We start from the raw sequence: 21,985 nt of genomic DNA, 5'->3' as shown, positions 1-21,985 counted from the left end.
AGGAAAATGTGGTCTAGATGAAATTAGCGTACTGCAGGTGCACAACTGGTTGAAAGACTCAAGTGTACTCAAGAGTATTTTCAGTGGTTTTCTGTCAAACTGGGAGGACACATCTAGTGGGATCCCAAAAGGGTCTGTCTTGGATTTAGTACTATTAAAATTTTAATTATCTGGATAGTGGACCGGAGGGAATCTTATAAAATCTGTGGATGAAATCAAGCTGAAAGGGATTGCTAGCACTTTACAGGACAGGATTAGAATTCACAACAACCCTGACAAGTTGGAGAATTAGTCTGAAACCAACAAGGTGAAATTCAATAAAGACACTTAAGAAGGAAAGAATTCCAATGCACAACTACAAAATGGGGAATAAACTTGCTAGGTGTGGTTTTGTTGCAAAGGATCTGGGGGTTATAGTGGAGCACAAATTGAATATAAACCAACAATGCAATGCAGTTGCGAAAAGGGCTAATATAATTCTGGGGTGTATTAAAACAGGAGGGTTATATGTAAGACACAGGAGGTAGTTGTCCCACTCTGCTTGGTACTGGTGAGGCCTCAGCTGGAATACTGTGTTCAGTTCTGGGTGCTAAACTTAAAGAAAGATGTGGACAGATTAGAGAGTTCATAGGAGAGCAACAAAAACAATAAAAGATTTAGAAAACTTTACCCATGAGGAAGAGTTAAAATAACTGGGCATGTTTAGGCTTGAGAAAAGACAGCTGAGGAGGGAACTGCTAATAGTCTTCAAATGTGTTAAGAGCTGTTATAAAGAGAACTGTGATCAACTGGTCTTCACATCCACTGAAAATAGGACAAGAAGTAGTGGGCTTAATCTGCAGCAAGGGAGATTTAGGTTAGATATCAGGAAAAACTTTATAACTATAAGGGTAGTTATGCTTTAGAACGGGCTTCTATGAGAGGTTGTGGAATCCTCATCATTGGAGGTTTTAGACAAACACTCATAAGGGATGGTCTAAGAATCCTTGGTCCTGTCTTGGCACAGGGGGCTAAACTAGATCAACCTTTTTCTCTCTGAGGCCCCCTCCAACATACCATAAAAACTCCATGGCCCACCTCTGCCATTGTTTTTCGGCATATAAAAGCCAGGGCCAGCATTAGAGGGTAGCAATCAAGGCAACTTCCCGGTACCCACGAAACTAAGTTGCTCAGGCTTCAGCCCTGAGTGGTGGGGCTCAGGGCCCCAGGTTGCAGCCCCATGGGATTGGGCTTCAGCTTTCTGCCCTGGGCCCCAGAAAATTGAATACTGGCCCTGCTTGGTGGCTCCCCTGAAACCTGCTCGTGCCCCTCCTGGTTGAGAACCACTGGACTAGATGACCTCTTAAGGTCTCTTCCAGTCCTACATTTCTATAGTTCTATGACTATATTAATAGACAAATAAGTTATATTAAAACAATTAGTAAGGCAAAAGACCAAGGGGAAAGAATTAAAGTACAAATCTCAGGCTTCAATCTCCACTTCATGATTATCAAGTGGTGAATCTCTCAACCTCAATTACACCCACACTTTTATTTTCATTGAAAGTTTTAAATTGAAAGTTTATGTATATTTCTTTAACCTTTCACAATCAGGCAATGAATTAGTTTGGTTGCATTATCAATTGAATTGACAGCGGAAGGCCATTAATTCACTTCAGCATACTTCACTCTACCCACACCCACGGTGCTCAGAGGCACCTAGGACTGGAGAGAGAAACCAAGAGAGAGAGGTGGTGAGCTGGGGACTGGAAGTCTGACATTAGGAGGATCACAAAAATGCACACTTAAGTGCACATAAGAGAAAGGTGATCAGACGCATTCAGAATACACACTTTAATTATATTGTAACATAGCAGGAGCTGGCTGCCAGGGTGTTATCAATACAGTAAACTTGGAGTATAGTAGATAAATGGGAAAACCCATGTTAAATTAAAATAAAGATTTAAAAAAAAAAATCAATATCAATCATTATTTTCTCAAATAAAGCTTGCTTCCCACAAATATTTTTGCATGCTTTAAGGGGAAATTGTTATAACAACGAGTATGTGGTGACTGCAAAAGTGAAGAGAAGTTTTTTTATAAGCAAAAGTGAGTACGTATTAATCAAATTTCTTTAAAAACAAATATAAGGAATACCTGGAATTTCTTTTTCTTTTCCTGCTCAGGGCTACCTTTTTTTCTAAAAACTTTTGTTCTTTAAGAACATCCTTAATGCTGGTACCGGTAACTTTCAGTTCAAAATCTTTTGTCGAAGACTCTTCCAAGTTCAGGCCACTTTTACCTAAAATATACAACAAACAGTTACAGTGTTTGAGAAGCATGTCTTTTTATTATTTTTGTAAGGGACACTGTAAACAGTTTGGGAATTACTAATCCTGTTTTTTGTTAGATTTCAGGAACGTCACTGTGGACATGAAAAAGTTACAAATGGAATTTTTCACAATATTTTAGTTACTACAGTATTTAGTTATAATGAGTGAAATTCTGGCCATATTGAAGTCAACTGCAAAACTCCCAGTGACTTCAATGGAACTAGAATTTCACCTTATTTGGTTAAAACACCCAAGTCTAACTTGTAATTTTAACATCACCTTCAGCACCCTGACTCCCACTTTTCAGAGACTTTGTTTTCTCTGCAGCTTTCTGTTTACGCTTCTCTTCAAGTCTCTCTCTATTAATCTGCCTCCTTAAGAGTCTCTCTTCTTTTTCTCTGGCCTGAAGACAGAAAAACAATGAAAAAGGTGATTTATTTGTATCTTTAAATCAAATGAAGAATGATGAAAGTTATGTTAAAAAAAAAATCAAAAACTGTTATACCAGTAAATTTCTACACTTCTGCAGAATTCAGCGTTTCAGTATAAGAGCAAAAATAATCAATCAATAAGTACTCAAATAGGCTGTTTATAGTTTACAAAGCGCTGTACAAACTTTAATTAAAAGTAAACCTCATAATATCCTTCTATGAGATTATATTAACCCCTTCCCGAGCCTATAAGGTTTTATCCCCATTCTACAGATGGAGAATGGGCAGGCACGGATGTTATGAGCCCATGTCAGAGCCAGCATTAGAATTAGGATGTTCCTGGTTCCCAACCCCAATTTCAGTCCACAAGACAAGGCTACCTCCACTTTCAAAGAGCTTTACACTTGTTTTCTTTCGTCCCTCAACTCTGTTGTACATAAGAATTACATGGCCACACCTAGAGCCCAGTTTAACCCAGCGGTATTGTGGTGCACAAATCCAGGCAAGCTGCATAAAATGAAACTCCAGCAAGCCAATCTATCCTGGAAAGGTTAGGGGATGGGAGTGGATGAGAAACTCAGTAGATTTGCTGGTTGAGATGGAAAGGTGTTACCCCATTCTACAGGTGAAGAAACAGGCACAAAGACTATGAGACTTGCTTCAAGTATATGTCCAAAACATAAAAAGAAGATCCCAGCCCTCCAACCAGGCCAACATGTACACCTGAACATCTCTTCCCCCTCATGCTAGTCAGAGACAGCAGGAATTACTGCAGCTGAATGGCTGTACTAACCGCATTACATGGAAGAGGAGCGAGGAAGATGGTTGGGGCCAAACAGGTACCAGTTCTTGTTATATTAAAGAAATGTGCAATCCACCTTGATAGGTGGTGGTAGCTAGATATGGGATTTCTTCTCTTTCCCCTTCCCTCAACTGGCAGAGTACACTCAGCTTGCTAGCCCCAGACTCCCACATCTGTGCAGTCTCTTTCACTTCATTCTTCTCCAAATTACTGTTAACCAAGAAAGAACCCATCCTTTGCTGAGATGTTGGGAAGACACCACCCACACTCAGTGCTTCATCTGACATTATCAGCCAGAGATGGTTGTAAAACAGTAGGACCTGGATAGTTCGGTAAGCCAGTAGTTCTCAAATGACTGTCAATGGATCACTGCCATGAAATGTTGACAGATCACATGGTGCTGGAGACAGTCTATAGAAGTATCAGTGGCTTCCAGGAAAAAACAACTAAATAAAGGGAATAATTTTTGTATTGAGAAAACAATCAGATGGAGTTAGAATGTTAATAGTGAATGTATTAAAACTTACAATAGACTGACGGTGTTGCTCTACAGTCCGTTCATCATCGGAATCACTGTAGTACTTGGAGTACAGAAAAGGCTTGTGAACGTATGCGTGACGCACAGGTTTGGCTTTTCCATCACAAATCTCATTAGTCTGAGGCTTTGTTTTACTCTGATTGTTCTTCTCTTCTTCATCTAATCAGTAAAAAAGTGGACATAAATTAAAGTGACATTGTTATGGTAAAATTTAAGTGTTGTAAAAACGAACTTCCATAAAATCTAAGACCAACAGAAATGTTTCTGTTAAAAAAAATGGTTTCAAAGAGATTCCAATTCAATGTTTACAGCCAAATGTTACTAAAGTATGAGAAGTGATCAATCCATTCTCATTGTCCAGATGAAAACGCAAAATATAAACAAACTGCGAGAAGAAATTAGATTTAAAAATTCATTCCATTGTGATACTACAAAGGAGTCATTTAACATAGTTAAAGACATTTTATATATCATTTTAGCCATGACAAATTGTGTACAGCATTACATCAGCTATGGCTAAATTTTGTAACGAAGACAATCCCCACGTGTATTTTTGGGATGCAGATACACTGCATTGGTAAAGCCTCGTCTGTAAAAATCAAACATTGTTCACATACCAAAAAATCAGCACAATATTTGCGGACTTAGAAATCACAGATTTTTTCTGTATAGGAACTATACAAGCGACCTAAATTCATCTATGGATCAGTAAATGCTGAGGTATTATTCTGGTTGAAATAACACAAGCAAATCTATCATTTTGTTTTGTCAGGTTTATTCAGTAACCATACATACAGTATGTTTGGGCTTTATCAATGCAACAGAGCTGCATCCCTGAAATACATTACAAAATGTAGCCATAACTGTCAATACCAAACACAATTTGTCATTGTTTACATTGTCAGTAACTGTGCAGTCAACGTCATGTTAGTTAACTCAATTCTTCCCACTCATTTCTGGGCACAGTGAAATTTTACAGTGATGACAGGCTTACAGAAGACTACTGAAATGGTTCCTGGTTCCAAAGCAGTCAATCCTACCCAGGAGAAAATTCTGTTGACTACAGAAGCCTCCATATTCCCTAAAGCCTCAATGTATCAAAGAATTTGAGAGATGCCCAGGACTAGGAGAGGACAGAAAGGAAAAAGACAACAAATGAGGACCCCCCCACATCCACTAATCCTAAATCTGGACCTACCACTATCTTTTCCACCAAAATCATATAGCCTTTGGGAATTCCTGCAATCCTAGGGCTGTAACAACTCCCTGATCCCCAAATGCTCCACTTACACTACACCTGGGTTCAAGTCAGAATATCAGTCTAAGGCTAAGTCTACAATACACAGCACTGGCAGCGCCACATAATGTATGTGCAGCTACACGCTGCAGTGAAAAGCAGGCTGAGTCCACACAGTGGTGTGTAGTTACATGCCAGTGAAAGGCTCTACCAGGGGGGAGGCATCAGGGAAAGGCTTCAACAGCTCTGAGAGCCTTTCACTGAAGCAAGGAAAAGCTCCAGCAGTGGGGTTCTGGCAGAGTCATTCCTTGCTGCCTTCCCCTGCCAAAATCTTTTCCTAAAGCAGGGAAAGGCTCTGGCAGCAGGGAGATAGCAGGACACTACACTGCTAAAAACAACAAACAGTGTAGATAAGGGAGACCCGGACTTGAGCACTTAGACAGTCTTCCAAGATATGTACTCGGGTACATACCACACCCTTCAGGCATGTCTCTACTCCAGAGGTTCCCAAACTTGTTCCACTGCTTGTGCGGGAAAAGCCCCTGGCAGGCCAGGCCGGTTTGTCTACCTGCCGCGTCTGCAGGTTCGGCCAATCGGAGCTCCCAGTGGCCGCGGTTCGCTGCTCCAGGCCAATGGGAACCGCTGGAAGCGGCGTGGGCCGAGAGACGTACTGGCTGCTGCTTGGCCCGCGCCGCTTCCAGCTGCTCCCATTGGCCTGGAGCAGCGAACCGCGGCCACTGGGAGCTGCGATTGGCCGAACCTTCGGACGCGGCAGGTAAACAAACTGGCCTGGCCTGCCAGGGGCTTTTCCCGCACAAGCGGTGGAACAAGTTTGGGAACCACTGCTCTACTCAATTAGCCTAAGCTATGCCTCACCATCTACACTGCTATTTACATCCATACTAAGGGGAGCAACCCATATATGCACTCCCCATGCTGCTGAAAAAAGAATGCAGTGCAGATGTACATTTACATTAACTTCACATAAAAGAAAAAAAATTAAAAACAGCACAAAAAGCAGAAGGCATTTTTATGAAGTGTCACCACTACATCCTGAAATAATACACACAAATAAAATAATTTTAAAGTACTGGACTACATAAATACTTTTTATTTTAAAATGCCAAATTATCTATTTTTATTATTATTTACTAACAGCAGAAATGCTATGAATTCCACCCCCAAAAGAAATATTCTCTCTATTATCAAATTACACATATATGATAAAATATACTTCAAAATAATCACTTTGTAAGGTACTATGTATTCAAATGGCAGGAAATACACCAGCCAGGATATTACTAACAAATGTATTCTTTTTATATTATTTTTACCATCTGATGTGATCTCTCCTTCTTCAGTGCTATCGGAAACCACAGCTTCCTCTTCACTTTCTTCTTCAAAGGAAGAGAGGTCACTAGTATGGACAGAGCTAACAGTAATATCACTGAGTACATCCACGTCTGAATCCTCCAAAATAAGTTCTTTAAAAAAAAGAAACAAAAAAGTTATATCATGCAACTTATCAAACCAATGTGTTTAGCTCATTTCCTAAGAAAAGTCTATTGTTATTTTAAAAACTCTGATACACAGAGGCGATACATGATCTCTGAACACAGTCTGAATTATAGACAAAAGTTTTCTTTAACCACAAGTATAACCCCACTGACAACAATGGAGCTATTCACGTTGTGTGCATACGGCAAGCAAGATTTAGGCTTCTGTTACAAGTCCACCTTTTCAGAGGAGGGTTCTGGCCTTTGAGGGGGAATGCTAGCATTACTGTTGACTTTATACTGTTACATGGCTCGTTAAACAGGACTACAGTTACCAATATTGTTGGCCCAACATCTTTTCACTTTCTAAATCCACTTTTGAAAACCTCCACAAAAACCCAAAATGTCCCTCCATCCCACAATACTTTTTAAGTTGCCTTTTCTATACCTTCTTTTACACCTTCTGTTATCTTGTGTTTACTGCTGCTTTTTTCAGTAGCCAACTGTTTTACTGATTCTGACTCTCTCTCTTTCACTTGCTTCTCTTCTTTTGGTTTTAGGGCATCATCATTCTTCTTTGAATGGTCAAACTTCTTGTCATTCTTTTCTTTTTTCTCTTTTTTTCTTTCCCCTTTCTCAGTGCTCTCTGGTTTCCTGTCACCTTTATCTGTCAATTTACTTTTCTGGTCATCACTTTCCTGTAGAATTTCTTTGCTTGGATGAATTAAATTGTTAACATCTTTTGTTGAATTTTTGATTTCTTCACTTGGACAGGGGAGTTCACTTAAATCTTCACACTTTGCAACTGCTTCACTCCCTTCTGAAGGATCACAAATGGGTTTCTCTTGGTCTGGGAAGTCTTCTGAGTTTCGCTCTCTCTCTGTGCTACCATCAACACTCTGTTGAGATGAGAGTCTTTTTGAAGTTCTGTCACTGTTCTTGGAATTTGTATTTTCTGTTGAAGCCCTGGCAGCACTTGCTTCCTGGTTAAGAGAAGTTATTGTTTCCAAAATGGACATGGCATCACTAGCTACATTAGCACTAGGAGCAGTAGTAGAAACACCTTAAAGAATGAGAAAAGAAAGAAAACATTTTAGCTAACCAAGATTTCTATAACATTTGTTAAAAGGAAATATGTATTTCCACATTGACTGGTTATTATTTTTGAAGGGGAAGGACTTTTCAAATGAAACTTGAATCTCAGAAATCTGTTACGGGAAAAACTGAATAATTAGACTATTACAATACCTTAATTCTGTCCCTTCTGCATATGTATCTTAAGGACAGCCTAAATGCCCAAAATCTTTCCAAACAAAAGAACTGCATTAAGACAGTTACATCTCTTGTACATAATTGGCTACTCATCTTTTATAGCCTAGATCCTATTTGATCCTGGTGTGAAAGTCAGTATTTAACTTTGAGACTGTAACTTCTAGGACAGACTGATTTCCTGGTAACTTCAAGTAGAGGCGAAATTGTGATAAGTGTTCGTCTCTCCTTCCCACCCCTCACAGCAGCAACAAATCATTATCCTGGGCTGTTGTCTCTCACAGAGCTCATCTTGCTGACACTTCAAATATTTAGTATTAACAGCAGAACTAGGGATGATCAATAATACCACTTGCCAAGACGCGAAAACCAGGTAGAAAACAGACAACATAGAGTAACGGCAAAATACCTTGTAGTGTGATGGAAGCATCTGCTTTTTCCTCACTAGGGGCTGTACTGGGGCTTGCTTCCTCTTTGTGATTTAATGTGGCTAAAAACTCATGAACAGCTTTTTCCACCTGAGGTCTGAATGTGTGGTTGATCTTTGGATCCACAACCTGAGAAATAATTCTGTCAATTCCAGACTCCAACATTCCAGACCTGAAACAAAATAATTGTAATACTTAAATATATGGAAATTTATTTCCACAAGCTACCTTAAACAGATCTGGTTTATCTAAAGGGTGTTCCTTCCACATACACAACTTCCAATAAAGCACTAAGTTCTCAGAAAGTAATTGTTTTCACTTGCTTCAGGAATACCCATAGCGGACTTGTGTCTAGGTAGTACTCAAAACGTTCTATCAACACACATAGGAATAAACCGTTCCTATCCAAAAAAAATTTTGCAGCATATGAAAGATAGTAATAAAACCTATACCAGCAGCCCTTTTACCATGCCATTACTAGCTAACTTCTTGTAAGCACTGCAGTAATAGTGGGTTTTGGGGAGGGACTTAGATAAGAGGGTATTTATCTTTATGAATCAGTCTGAGGAGGGTATTCCATGCAGAAGGGGCAGCCTGGAATGTGTCGGCAGCATTATATCAATTGTCTTTATAATTCCAATGCCAGGATTTCTCAGTATGGCATTGGGTGACAGCTACTAAACAGTGGAGTTCAGATAATTAACTTACCTGTATATAATGGAAAGGTTAAGTGTTGAACCAGTTAGCTTCCTAATGGCCTACCTTTTGTTCATCATACTCTAGAAACTGCATAGGTTGTTTATGGCTACACTTGACTTGAGACCCTGTTTCCATTTACGGTGTTATCAAGTCTTAACTACAAAACACTTGTCTTTGCCCTATCCTCAAGTGCTGATTCCTACAACTAACTTGTGCAACAGGTGGCAAAGGCTCACTATTCACACAGCCAGTACTTTTGTTCTCAAGTTTCTCATCTGTCACTAAAGTTGACAGGAAGACATCCCTAATCTACACATGTTAATTTGGAGCAACATTAGGCTGCTTCTCATATTAGTGTATCTGGCAACACCAGGCCAAGGACAATGAGGTAAATGCGTTTATGACACAAATTGTGGCACTGTAAATGCTTATTCTAAGTTATTTTGATATGATCGTTTACCAGCAGTCTTACAAAACTTTTTAGCTGTCTACAAAAATCATGGCTGTTCAAGGATTCTTGTTTTGTGAACACGACTTTGAGTAACTTACTTGTGCTTTAACATACGTGGATTATCATATTCACAATCCTATTAATAATCCAGGATTTAACCCACAAAACCTAATGACAACTAGTAATTTGCTGAATCACCCACTTATGAGGTAGCAGTAGTGCTAGAATCCCTACATTTGAGGATATTACAACATATCACATAGAATCATAGAATATCAGGGTTGGAAGGGACCTCAGGAGGTCATCTAGTCCAACCCCCTGCTCAAAGCAGGACCAATCCCCAATTAAATCATCCCAGCCAGGGCTTTGTCAAGCCTGACCTTAAAAACTTCTAAGGAAGGAGATTCCACCACCTCACTAAGTAACGCATTCCAGTGTTTCACCACCGTCCTAGTGAAAAAGTTTTTCACATATTCTCTCTTCATAGAAGTTTTGGAACTTCTTTGTCTATTTAGGTTTCCATTCATTTAGGGGATGAATATCTTTTAAAACAGCAGAATATTAACTCAACTTGTGACTTACTTGAGAACCTGCTGCCTAATATTATTTCTCAGCTGATTCTTGTTGAGATGAGGACTCCAGGTATGAGTTGCTAGGTGGTTGGAAACAAAGTTGTCAACACGTTGTCTTAGGTTTTGATAGGCAGGCTAAAAGGGCAAAAAAAAAAAAAGTGAGATCAGATATTAAAAATGCTGCTTGAAACTCATTTTCCTAATGACAAGAGCTGAGAAACTTAAAAAAACCCTAGATCTTAACTGCTGAGTCAATACAAATACCAGGACACAGCCTGCCATCCTCTGATGGGCAAAGACCATTTACCAAAACCTATTTACCTAAAACAGTTTTATGACCCATATTGGAGGCATGTTTATAATCTACATAAACAGCATGTTCTTCTAAAACCACTGACCACTGGCTGGCCTCTCTAAACAAATGACACGATCTTGCCGAAGTCAGTCACTGACAACTGATTTTAAGGGGAGCACACTGGAGAGCTCATTCCTTAGGCAGGTAGAACAAGGAACCGCCACGGATCTGTCGCTAACGAGGATGTCAGGGGTCTAGTGCGAGAGACAAAGCGCTGATGTGTTGCTGCGATGTGCCCCCTTCCCATGGGGAGCGATATTCCCCGGACCCTCTAGCCAGGCAGGAGTCTCCGCAACGCTGCGAGCACCCGCCGGCGCCGTGCCCTGGGCAGCCCTGCCTCGCCTCCGGCAACCCTCGCCGCTCACCAGGGAGGACCCTGCTGCGCATCTCGGCGAGAGAGCCAGCCCCCAGCCGCGGCGGCACCAGCCCAGCCAGCGGAGGGGGATGTTCCCGCAGAGCCGGGGCAGCTCTGTGTCCCTCACTCCCTCCTCGGACCTGCCCGTCCTCCGCCCCCTACCTTGGTGTCCACGTCGGCCAGGCAGTCGCGGCGGAACTGGTCGAACAGCCCCTGGCTCTTCAGGTGATTAACGATCACGGACACCAGCTCCGGCTCCACCGCGCCGCCCCCTCCAGAGGCCCCGGGCAGCGGCGGCTGCTGCTGTGGGGGCGGCGGAGGGGGCGGCGGCGGAGGGGGCTGGGGCTGCGGGTTACTGGCCATGGCGGGAGGAGGGCCTTCAGAGAGCGCGGGCGGCTGCCGGCTCCGCTGCCCGGGCTCCAGGCAAAAGCTGGTTACCGAGTAGCAGCCGCGGCAACTCTGACCCCGGAAGTGAAAGGGAACGGAGGGAGGAAGCGAGAGACAACGAGCAGGGAGGCGCAGCGAGCGGGAGCGGCGCCACGGCTGCGGGGAAGGGCTGATTCGCACCGTGAAAGGGGCGCTGCTACCAGCCCTTTAACGGGACCACGGGGAGGAGCGGCCGTTGCCCCTGCTCCCACGGCGGGAACATCCGAGCCGAGCTCTCCGGCTCCGGCCTCCCCTGGCGCGGCCCCATTGCTGCGCCCAGCAGCGCCGCCTCGACCAGCCGGCGGAGCGAGCGGCGCTTCCGATCCTTGCCCCGCCTCTGCCTGCCGCGACGCGGGTCGCCCAGATTTCCTGACCGCAAGCACCGGAGAGAGAGAGAGAGGGGGGAGGGACGGCCGGCCGGTTCTGAGCATGCGCATGTGAAGTGAGCATGCTCAGTAACAGCCGCTGAAGCCGCTGCCCTGAGCTGGGTATTGGCGCTCGCCGGAACCTGAAGAGGCAGGTCTCTGGGGGCGGGGGCGGGACCCGAAGTGGTGGCCCCGGCTGGCCAGGCCCCTGGAGGCAGGGGAAGGGCTGAGGGGCACCATCCGGGATGGGGGGGGGGGGTTCGGAGCTGGGGTTGAGAACGGGGTCCAGGCGGGGCAGAGGGGCTTCCCCCTCATCCCCCCCCCCCCCCATCGCAGGACACTATGTCTTAGCTCCCGCCCCCCAGGGCCCTCTTCTCCAAAGCACAGCGCATCCCCATGCCTGGCCCAGGCAGCTCTGCCCTCTCGGTCCTCTACTGAGCGGCTCAGGGAGACGTGATTCAGTGGCATATCCTAGTACCCTCCCTCCGAAAACGAGACTGGCCCGTGTTTAAACGCACCCCTTGTCAGGTTCTGTGTCTGTACAAAGCCTCATCGCACTTCACAAAATGTGGCTGAGCTGCAGTTCTCACTCCCTGAACTGGCCTGCCCTTTTTCTTGTGATCACCTGGAAGTCAAGTTTCCCCCCTGTTAAATTCTTTACTTTTTAAAATGTTATTTTTATTACTCTTAGCACTTCATCCTTCACCTTCATTAATTCATGGCAGATGAATGTCATTGTGCCGTTTAGATGATATGTTAGGAGTAATAATCATTTTTAAATATTCATAGTTGCTAGTAGGTTCAGCAATCACAGCTCAGTGTTTCTAATGTAGCACTTCCTGTTTGTATCGTGACATTAGTTTTTAATTTTATTTTTTTTAATACACCAGTTTATTCTTTGGGATCATATCACATCAAAGCTGACTGATTTCCGGGGTTGATGTCAAATTTAAGTTTCCTTTAATCCACCAGTCAGGATTGCTTTTGTCAACCATTATTTTCTCTTGTTATCCGGCACCCTCCTCCTTTGTCACGTTACCACATATGTGTAGAATTTGATTTGCAAACAGTCTCTGCAGGTCAGATTTTTAAAGGTTGAAAGTGTCTCGATGCTTTTGGAAGTCCCACTAGTCACTTAAATACCTTTAAAAATCTGGCCGAGAAGGCACTATACTATCTTCTGTGAAATCCTTCTCAAATGTAAATTTCTGTTGTAATTTTTTCTAAATATAAGTATACAACCACAAGTATTAAAAAATCATGAGTTATGCACCCAAAAATCACAAAATTAAAATAAATAAATACATTTTAGGTTCTTTATTTTGCCTTTTTGTTTCTGAGCCTTTAGGGCGCACTAGCTTCGTACTTTTTCTGTTACCTCTCCCAAAGAATCCATATACCTAAAACAGTTGTACATTCCAGTAACATTCAGAGCTGTGTTGGACTTCCAGTAAGATGTGATTTTTTGTAAAATAAAACTTATTAAAAACCCTTATTTCTGTAAGTAATTTGCCATCCTGTAAACACTGAAGTGCACACTTCACTCTTTTGTTGCTTCATTGGTTACATACATAAATGTTAACATTTCTACTGAATTGTGTATGCGTATTTTAATTTCATAGCCTTTTATGTATGCTTCATATGTTGATATGATATCTTTTAGTGATGTTCTTCATTTTGACAAGTTTATTGCGCTGTGCTGCCAAAATCAAGGATTTTTTTTAAAAATGAATTATCCTGTTCCTCCTTTGCGTTGGTTGGATGGGTGGGCACGGGAGATCTGGTGCAGACCTCACCTAGTTTGCCTTTTGGTGAAACTAAAGTGTCTTGTCTCTACCATGTTTTTACAGTGGGATAGCCACTGCATGTTTGTTACCCCATGGAAAAAACTCTCGTTTTCTTAGAACTGAGGACACAGACTATACTGATGACTGAGATGTTAAATGAACCATTATTATTCATTGCTTGACATCTCTGATGCTGATTGTGTGGCTAACGCTGCTCCTTTGCCTTTAGAGAGATTTGTGTCTGAGGCTACGGTTACGCTAGACAGTTTACAGTGGGGGAACTGCAGCAATGCAGCTGCACTGCTATAATCTCTGTAATGTAACTGCTCTAAGCCGACAGGAGAAAGCTCTCCCATTGGCTTAACTACTCCAGCCCCGTGAGTGGCGGTAGCTATGTCAGCAGGACAAGCTCTCCCGCCAGCATAGTACTGTTTACACCAGCACTTAGGTTGTTGTAACTTGTGTCTCTCAGGGGGATGGCTTTCTCATACCCCTGAGCAACATAAATTAATCTGCAGTAAGTGCTAGTGTAGACATAGCCTTAATATCTGCAGACCCCCATTTGTACAGGTGTCATGGAAAATCATTTAAAAGCATTTTATACTAAATGAGTTAAGATATCCTCCCCCTATTCTCTTCCCTTATTGAGAGATTATCAGGGGTCTCAAATACGTGGCCTGCGGGGTGCATGCGGCCCATGGAGTTATTTCCTGCGGCCCGCCATAGGTGCCGACTCCACCAGCAGCCAAGCTAACCTCACCCTCTGCCCCCCTCCAACCCCTCTCCCCTGAGTGTGCCGCGTCCCCACTCCTCTGCCTACCTCCTAGTGCTTCGTGCTGCCAAACAGCTGTTTGGCTGTGCTTAGGACTTTCCAGGAGGGAGGATCAGGGATGTGGTGCGCTCTGGGGAGAGGCAGAGAAGAGGCGGGGCTGGGATGAGGATTTGGGGAAGGGGTTGGAATAGGGGCAGGGAGGGGGTGGGAAGAGACTGGGCTGGGCAGGGCAGGGCCTCATGGATTAGACGAGCAGTCTGAGGTATGAAGTTCAACATGTATGATTCTTTGCTGTGAGTAGTTGGGAAGAATGTTTGTTAAAAGTGACAATGTATTTTGTATGAATAGTTACTTCAAAAAGTTCCTGCCATTAGCTATGTTGATAGACTCTTAGTGTAGATCATCATCACTATTACTGACCACATAAGGAATAATTGCAGGTGTTTATATTTTATTAAAACCCCTCTTTGCATTACAGTTTTTAAAAAGTGAATACATTGACTTTTAATAGCATACTATATTACTCTTCATTTTTGACAAAACTTTTGTATCATTGTATGAAAAGGTTTCAGTGATGCAGCCCTCGGGCCAATGTACTAGTCCTCATATTGCCCTCATGGTGATTTGAGTTTGAGATCCCTGATCTAGATTGTGTGACAGTAAAGGTGTGAAGTTAAGTGGTTGTTGGGCGGGATCGAACCTGGGAGCTCTGGAGCTTAGTGCATGAGCAAAAAGCCATCTCTCTTATATATATAGGGGAACACCACACCTAGGAGGTGTGTGGGTTACAACAGCATCTTAACCCCCTGTGTGGATGCCTTCATTCAGAAGTAAAGTGGCTATTTGTTGTGTTTACACCTTTCTTACATTATGATGGTAATATTAATTAATCCATTATTGTGATAGCCACAAAGTTGTGAAGACAGTCTGATAGGTAAACTGAAATTATTTTTGTTGCAGCCTAAAACATTGTGATGTTGTGTCTCTGTGCATCTGCAGAGTGTAGGACTGATCACCTGGTCCAGAAAGATCCATAAATAGGGTGTGGCAGTCACAGGCGTTGACTTACCAATGTGCTGGGGGGTGCCTGACCCCTGGCTCTGCCCCAGCCCTGCCTCTGCCCATGCCCATGCCCCACCTCTTTCCATCCCCTCCCCTGAGCACACAATGTCCTCACTCCTCCCCTTTCCCCTCAGAGCCTCCTGAACACTACAAAACAACTGATTATGATGGGCAGAAGGCATGGAAGGTGCTGATCAGCAGGGCTTGCTGGCAGGCAGGAGGCGCTGATAGGGGGCCTACCAGTGGATGCTCAGCACCCACCATTTTTTCCCCATTGGTGCTCCAGCCCCGGAGCACCCACTGAGTTGGTGCCTATGGTGGCAGTTACTAGATGTGCTCTGTATTATTTCTGAAGCTGTATAGGATGTTTTTAGTGTAGGCAAGCCACTTGAGAAGTGTGAGACTGTACCCCTATATTCACACTATTGTAATAATCTTTGTACAAGGTATGCTTGTGAGGTATCATTTCAAAACTCCTAATGTGCTGGTCATTACTGTCCTGGTAAAATGTGCGGCAACACTGTATGTAAGAGAGTGGTCACTTTGGATGGGCTATTACCAGCAGGAGAGTGAGTTTGGGGGGGGGGGGGGGGGGAGGGAGGGTGAGAAAACCTGGATTTGTGCTGGAAATGGCCCAACTTGATCACTTTAGATAAGCTATTACCAGCAGGAGAGTGGGGTGGGAGGAGGTATTGTTTCATGGTCTCTGTGTATATAATGTCTTCTGCAGTTTCCACAGTGTGCATCCGATGAAGTGAGCTGTAGCTCACGAAAGCTCATGCTCAAATAAATTGGTTAGTCTCTAAGGTGCCACAAGTACTCCTTTTCTTTTTGCGAATACAGACTAACATGGCTGTTACTCTGAAAACTGTATGTAAGGTTATAAGATTCCATTAGGTGGTGTTACTAAAATATGTTCCATGTCTGGAAAGTGGACAAACCAATTTCTCAGAGACCAAGGGCAAGCTGACACCTCAGTCTGATATAAACAAGGTCAACAGGCAATTACTTGCTAAGTGACTATTCTTTGGCAGGAAAGGGGACAAGGGTGAAAAATCTACTTAGCAAAGAAACAGCATGGAGTTTCTGTTCATGTAGCCACCATGCTCCCAGCTTGAAATGGTTCTCCAACGGAAGACCGGACTAGAAAAAGAAGGGGTAGATACCCCAGCATACACCCTCCTCCTTGCTCTTTCTATCCATTGATTCATGGCACCAGAAGGAACAAAGGAAGCAGTCATTAAATAGAAGAAGAGGTCCTGACCTAAGAAGTATAGCCAGTAAGACTGTTGAGCATATGGTGAGAAAAACTGCTTTGAATTTAGTTTAAATTAGGCAAGTTACTTTTTTCTTGTAATCATTTCTGACTTTTATGCCTCATTACTTGTACTCAGTGTCTCTTTGTGTAGTTAGATTAAGCACACTTTATTAATAAATTTGTTTTGAATGAAGTATGTGGGAAGCTCCATTTCGGGTAACAAGATAGATGTGTAATCATTTGTTAATTGATTTTTTAATTAAGCTTGTATTGTTCAGGAGAGGGCTAGGGAAGGATATATTTCTGGGGGGAAATCTGGAACTGGGGGTGTGCTGGAGTCACCCTGTAGTGTAATTCAGGCTGGTAAGAGACTAGGGGTGACTGGTAGGCTGCAGATACACACAAACCAAGCTGAGAGGGACTTACATGTTGGTGCTTGTTTTGTGAACAGTCCTGACTGGAGGCTACAGCAGCCAAGCAGCGTAAAGGGCACCCCACATTAGAGGGCGGGGTGGCATAGCTACTCACTATGTCTATAGTGTGCCCCAGATGATATGTCACAGTAGGTCACTCCTGATTTTCTCAGCTATAAGCTGAGAAAAATCAGTGTTTGAGGGGTGGGAAAAGCCCTTTGACAGCAGTGGCTTATTAATGCAAGCACATGTACATGTCTGCTAGCGGATAGCTTTGTGGACAAAGCTGAGAAATGTTTTGAAAGTGAGAATGTTGATATTCTTAACAAAAATCTGCAGAAGCTATGCATATATACACTACATATTCTGGCAACTTTATAGAATCAGAAAAGTATGGCTGGAAGAGGAACCCTGAAAAGTCATCAAGTCCAGCCCACTGCACTGAGACAAGACTAAAGTAAACCTAGACCATCCCTGCCAGGTTTTTGTCCAACCTGTTCTTGGGGGTGAGGAAACCAAAAACATAACCACCTTAATTGAGGGTGATTCTACAACCTCCCTTAGAAGCCTATTCCAGAACTCAACTACTGTTACGATTTGAAAGTCTTTCCTAATATCTAACCTTTTCTCCCTTGCTGCAAATTAAGCCCATTCTTTCTTGGCCTATCCTCAGTGGACATGTTACCCTAAATTTTGGGCCCAAGGTACTTCAATATTGGTCTGCCTATAATTCTAAATAGATTTGAGGATTTATTCTGCCCAAATGGGGAGAAAGGTAGTGACCTGCCCTAAGGGAATTGACAGGAAATTTGTCTCTGACCTGCAGAGGACTTCCCAGCATAGCTAACCCTTGAAAGGGCACAGATACAGCCCTCCGATCAAGAATAGGTACACAAACAGCAATGCTTCAAACAAACAGTCTTATTTATTAAAAGAAAGTTAAGTGGTTTCCTTTTCTTGCTTTACTAGATATAGTGTAAAGAGAAAGTTACAATGTATTGTAGGCAATTTAAAAAGTCATGCATTTAAGTGTTAAGACAAATACACTGTTGCAAAATTGGTACACACTTGAATGCTTCATACATATGCATAATGCCTATAATACAATAACCTTAGACATGTTACAATGTAGCATACAAGTACCCAATATGTATGCATATAACAGCATAATATAGCATTAAACAAACATGAAACAATTAACAAAACCATTCTGCAAACAGTGGCCAGCTGCTTACAGGATGGGGTGGGGTGGGGCAGTTCTCACTCAGTAGCAGATATCTAGCTTTATTGACAGGTATACACATAAGTGGTTTTCAAATAAGCAAACCTCAGACTTACATTCCTTTTCTCAATCCCCCAACTCATCTTTAGGTCCTTCTGCTCTATCACATCCTCCCCTACAGTCATCATCTTCTCAATCACTCTCATCTCTTACCACACACCTTCTAGCTTGCCAGCTGTCTCCTTTTATTCAGTTCTCTGACCTTTTCTGATTGGTTGGCCTTTCAAATTGCCTGCTCCCTGCGAGCGTGGCAACTCATTCAGCCAATCAGCTTTACCCTTACATCATAACTACTCCTCCTCCTTCCCCCTCCCTACAGGTGTTTTGAGTCATCCTCCTAAACTTTGTTCGACCCTTGTTTCTGATTTGCTATGGTCAATTTATGATTTGCTAATGGCATCTAAGTAATAGATAGCAAGTTTAAAACAAAAGGAAGTACTTCTTCACACACTGCACAGTCAACCTGTGGAACTCATTGCCAGGGGATGTTGTAAAGGCCAAAACTCAAAATGCAAAAAAGAACTAGGTAAGTTCATGGAGGATAGGTCCATCAATGGCTATTAGCCAAGATGGTCAGCGATGCTATGTCCTTAGCCTCTGATTGCCAGAAGGTAGGAGTGGATGACAGGAGATGGATTGCTCGATGATTGCTTGTTCTGTTCATTCCCTCTGAAGCACTTGGCATTGTCCACTGTCAGAAGACAGGATCCTGGGCTAGATAGACCATTAGTCTGATCCAGTATGGCTGTTTTTATGTAAATTTCTTCCTCTGAGCATGCACTCTGCTACCTTACTCTAAGCATCTGGTTGCCTATATCCCACCTAAACTCCAGAGCAACTTGCAAAACAGGGAAGATGCGGGGGAGCAATGTTTATCTTGTGTATAGGGCCCTATCTCATAGCAGGTTCAGAGACTGTCTACTGGATTGGGTTCCATTCAAAATCTGGCTGGAGAAGGAGGCTGTGGTGTCCTCTTCCACCTTAACTTCTAGTCCAGTAGTTAGAGCACTTGCTTGGGATATAGGAGTTGTAGGTTCAATTTTCCCTGAGGCAGAGGGGGTAAAAAAATTGAAAAAGGGTTTCCCACATCCCAGGTGAGTAGTTTAACCAATGTGGTTCCTGCTCCTTTGGTTGTTTTGTGTGGAGTTAGGCAGATGCCTGTCTCATTTTCTCATGAAACAGCTTAGACACCTGCCTCCAAAAGGAAGCTTACCTGCAGTGATGACTTAGGTGCCGAATTCTGTGATGGGATGGATCTTTTAACCTTAGAGATTTCACCTGCCCCTCTGGTCAGTATATCCCATTGGCTGGCTTAGGTAGCTCTCCGCCCATGGTGCTGGCTTTTGTGGATCCCACTCGGAGGTGCCTCTCTCTCTCTCTCTCCATTCATTGTACAGGGAGCTGAGGCACCTAACTCAGGATTTGTGAATCATAGTGGTGTTCCTGTGACTTTCTTGGTGCCTAAAAGCTAGGCATTGAGATACTGAGTGGTGGAGTGCCTAACTCCCTTTGTAAATCTAGTTCTTACACCTTTTCCTCATTGCTACAAAAGGTGAGTTTTTGTTTTGCTTTGTTTCACTTGGGATAATTAAGGTTCAGGAGCTATTCTGAACTAAAAGCCCAGGGAGGACAAAGCACTTTGGTTTTAGCAGTGAGGAAAAGGCCTCAGAAAATGTATCTGGAATAAGATCAGAGGTAAACATGCTCATATGTTTGTGCCACAGTAAAGAGGTAAAAATTTTGTTTTGAAAACTTGATCAATATGTGTAACAGTGACAAGAGAGGTGAAGTCTGGATAGGAAAGAAAGGTAGATGTCCTGCCTAATAGCTTGTGTTTAAAATGTATTCCTAAGTATTTCAAATACTGTTTACAATGCTTTACACTAGTTTCAGTGTTTGTGTGTACATTAGTTTCTACAGTAAACAAACATTTATGGCTTAATCTGCAATGAAAAGAAACTGTTGCGAATACAAGACAGCACAGAGCTTTAAGCAAGCAAACAGGCTGGTCTGCCAACGGACTGGTCCTGTCAGCTCTCCACCCTCTCCTTTATTCTTTCTCTCCCCCCGCGCATTACATTCTCCAACAGATAAAAGGAATACACTGGCTTTGTTTAACATTCTTATTTACCAATTTCTATCTACCGCATTCCTTGCTCTTGGGCCTTGAGCCCAGTCCTGGGAGGCTTCCCACAGTTCATGTCATCTGGGCGAGATTCCAAGGTTCATGCCCTTGAGAGGAGCCATGTGTGCACTGCTCCTACACAACACTCCGGGTGTGCCCTGAATGTTGCCAAGTGCATGAACCTTGCATGAATGCTACATCCCCTCCTTTTTTGTTTATTTGTGCTCGGCCATCTCGTGGTAGCCATCAATTTGCTTTTGCAAGCCAATTAACTCCCGGACAAACAAGGTCAGAACTCGTGGAGCCTGCCAGGGCGGGTCTCGACAAAGCCTTAACAAAAAGGAAATACATTGCACACAGCAACAGCAAAAAATAAGCCCAAGAAGGTAAAGTGTAATTGGCCGGGCCCAATTAGCCATGCTAGAGTACTGGGAAGAGAGGTTCGCATAAGCAGCGAGCATCATCTCATTCCCTATTTCCTCAGGTTGACAACATACTGGAATAAGGCACGTACCTAACAATTCTTCAGCTGCTACAAAATCAGATAAACAGAAGTGGGTAACATTTGCTATTGAAGCCAATCTTTCCCATAGGTTATATGTCATTCAGGCGCGTAACAGAGGAGGCGCTCCCGAGTCAACCCCTACAGGAAATAGCAGGCACATAAGGCACACAATCAATACAGAATTAGCAGTGATTTGGGCGAGAATAGCCACAAACGGAGTCTCAGGAGTCTCTGGCTGTTGGTTTGCTGCCAGTCTTCGTTGAGCCGTGGCGACCAATGCTTTCACTGCTCCCCATGTCACGGGCTGGCTTGGGACGCTATGTCTCCTCCGTCTCTGTCCTGCCATTGTCGACCCGGGAGGCACCACGTTCTCCTCCAAAGTCAGCTGAAACTCCGGTATGGGGTTAGATAGCCCCCGGTGCCACCCCATGCTGTTTCAGTGCCGGTCGCACACACCAGGCCGGAACCCACAACGGTCCTGCAGGGAGAGACACAGCAGCATATCCCCGCCCCCAAGTAATTAGAGGTACTGGGCCCAACCATTGCAGATTTGGCAGCTGACAGTAATAGACATGCGGTATTTCCCGTACCTCAGACTTATGAAAATGCCGATCTGCGGGGGTGTGCTGATCTGTATTCAGTGTTAAATTATTTAAAGTAAACAAAAGGACATGCAATTGTTGCTGAATGTCTCCTAAGGTTCGGAGACGCAGCACCCCTTGTTTTAATTGTTTGTCAAGCAAGGTTTTTAGCATGCGATTTGCACGTTCAACAATGGCTTGGCCTGTGGAATTATAAGGGATCCCGTGTTTGAGATGGACGTCCCATTGGGCACAAAAGGTGGAGAGGGCTGTGGAGCAATAGGCTGGGGCATTATCCATTTTTATCTGGCTCGGGTGACCCATAACAGCAAAACAGGCTAGCAAATGGTGACTAACTTTGGGAGTGGCTTCCCCACGCTGTGGGGTCACCCAGAGGAATCCCGAATAGGTATCAATGGAAACATGTAAAAACAAATAGGGGCAGAATTGTGGCATGTGAGTGAC

The 21,985-nt window shown here is 43.4% G+C and overlaps 1 protein-coding gene across 6 annotated transcripts in view; it reads right to left on the bottom strand.

Moving 5' to 3' along the window:
- BOD1L1 (biorientation of chromosomes in cell division 1 like 1) overlaps positions 1–11,743 on the bottom strand; it is a 56,835-nt gene extending 45,092 nt beyond the window's left edge. For all 6 annotated transcript variants that reach the window (XR_012158711.2, XR_012158713.2, XR_012158714.2 and 3 more), the window contains exons 1-8: positions 11,107–11,743; positions 10,245–10,369; positions 8,494–8,684; positions 7,264–7,878; positions 6,654–6,803; positions 4,072–4,241; positions 2,591–2,714; positions 2,136–2,280 (exon numbers count right to left, since the gene is read on the bottom strand). Coding sequence is in view for 3 of the 6 variants with exons in the window: in XM_073342484.2 (XP_073198585.2) it covers positions 2,136–2,280; positions 2,591–2,714; positions 4,072–4,241; positions 6,654–6,803; positions 7,264–7,878; positions 8,494–8,684; positions 10,245–10,369; positions 11,107–11,307 (1,721 nt within the window). In the remaining 3 variants the exon portion in view is untranslated. The remainder of the gene's footprint in view (positions 1–2,135; positions 2,281–2,590; positions 2,715–4,071; positions 4,242–6,653; positions 6,804–7,263; positions 7,879–8,493; positions 8,685–10,244; positions 10,370–11,106) is intronic.
- Between the last annotated feature and the right edge of the window lie 10,242 nt (positions 11,744–21,985).

Source organism: Lepidochelys kempii, chromosome 4, assembly GCF_965140285.1.
Source record: "Lepidochelys kempii isolate rLepKem1 chromosome 4, rLepKem1.hap1, whole genome shotgun sequence".
NCBI classification, from domain to species: Eukaryota; Metazoa; Chordata; order Testudines; family Cheloniidae; genus Lepidochelys; species Lepidochelys kempii.
The sequence above is the reverse complement of the archived record's forward strand: the minus strand, read 5'-3'. Positions and strand labels throughout refer to the sequence as shown.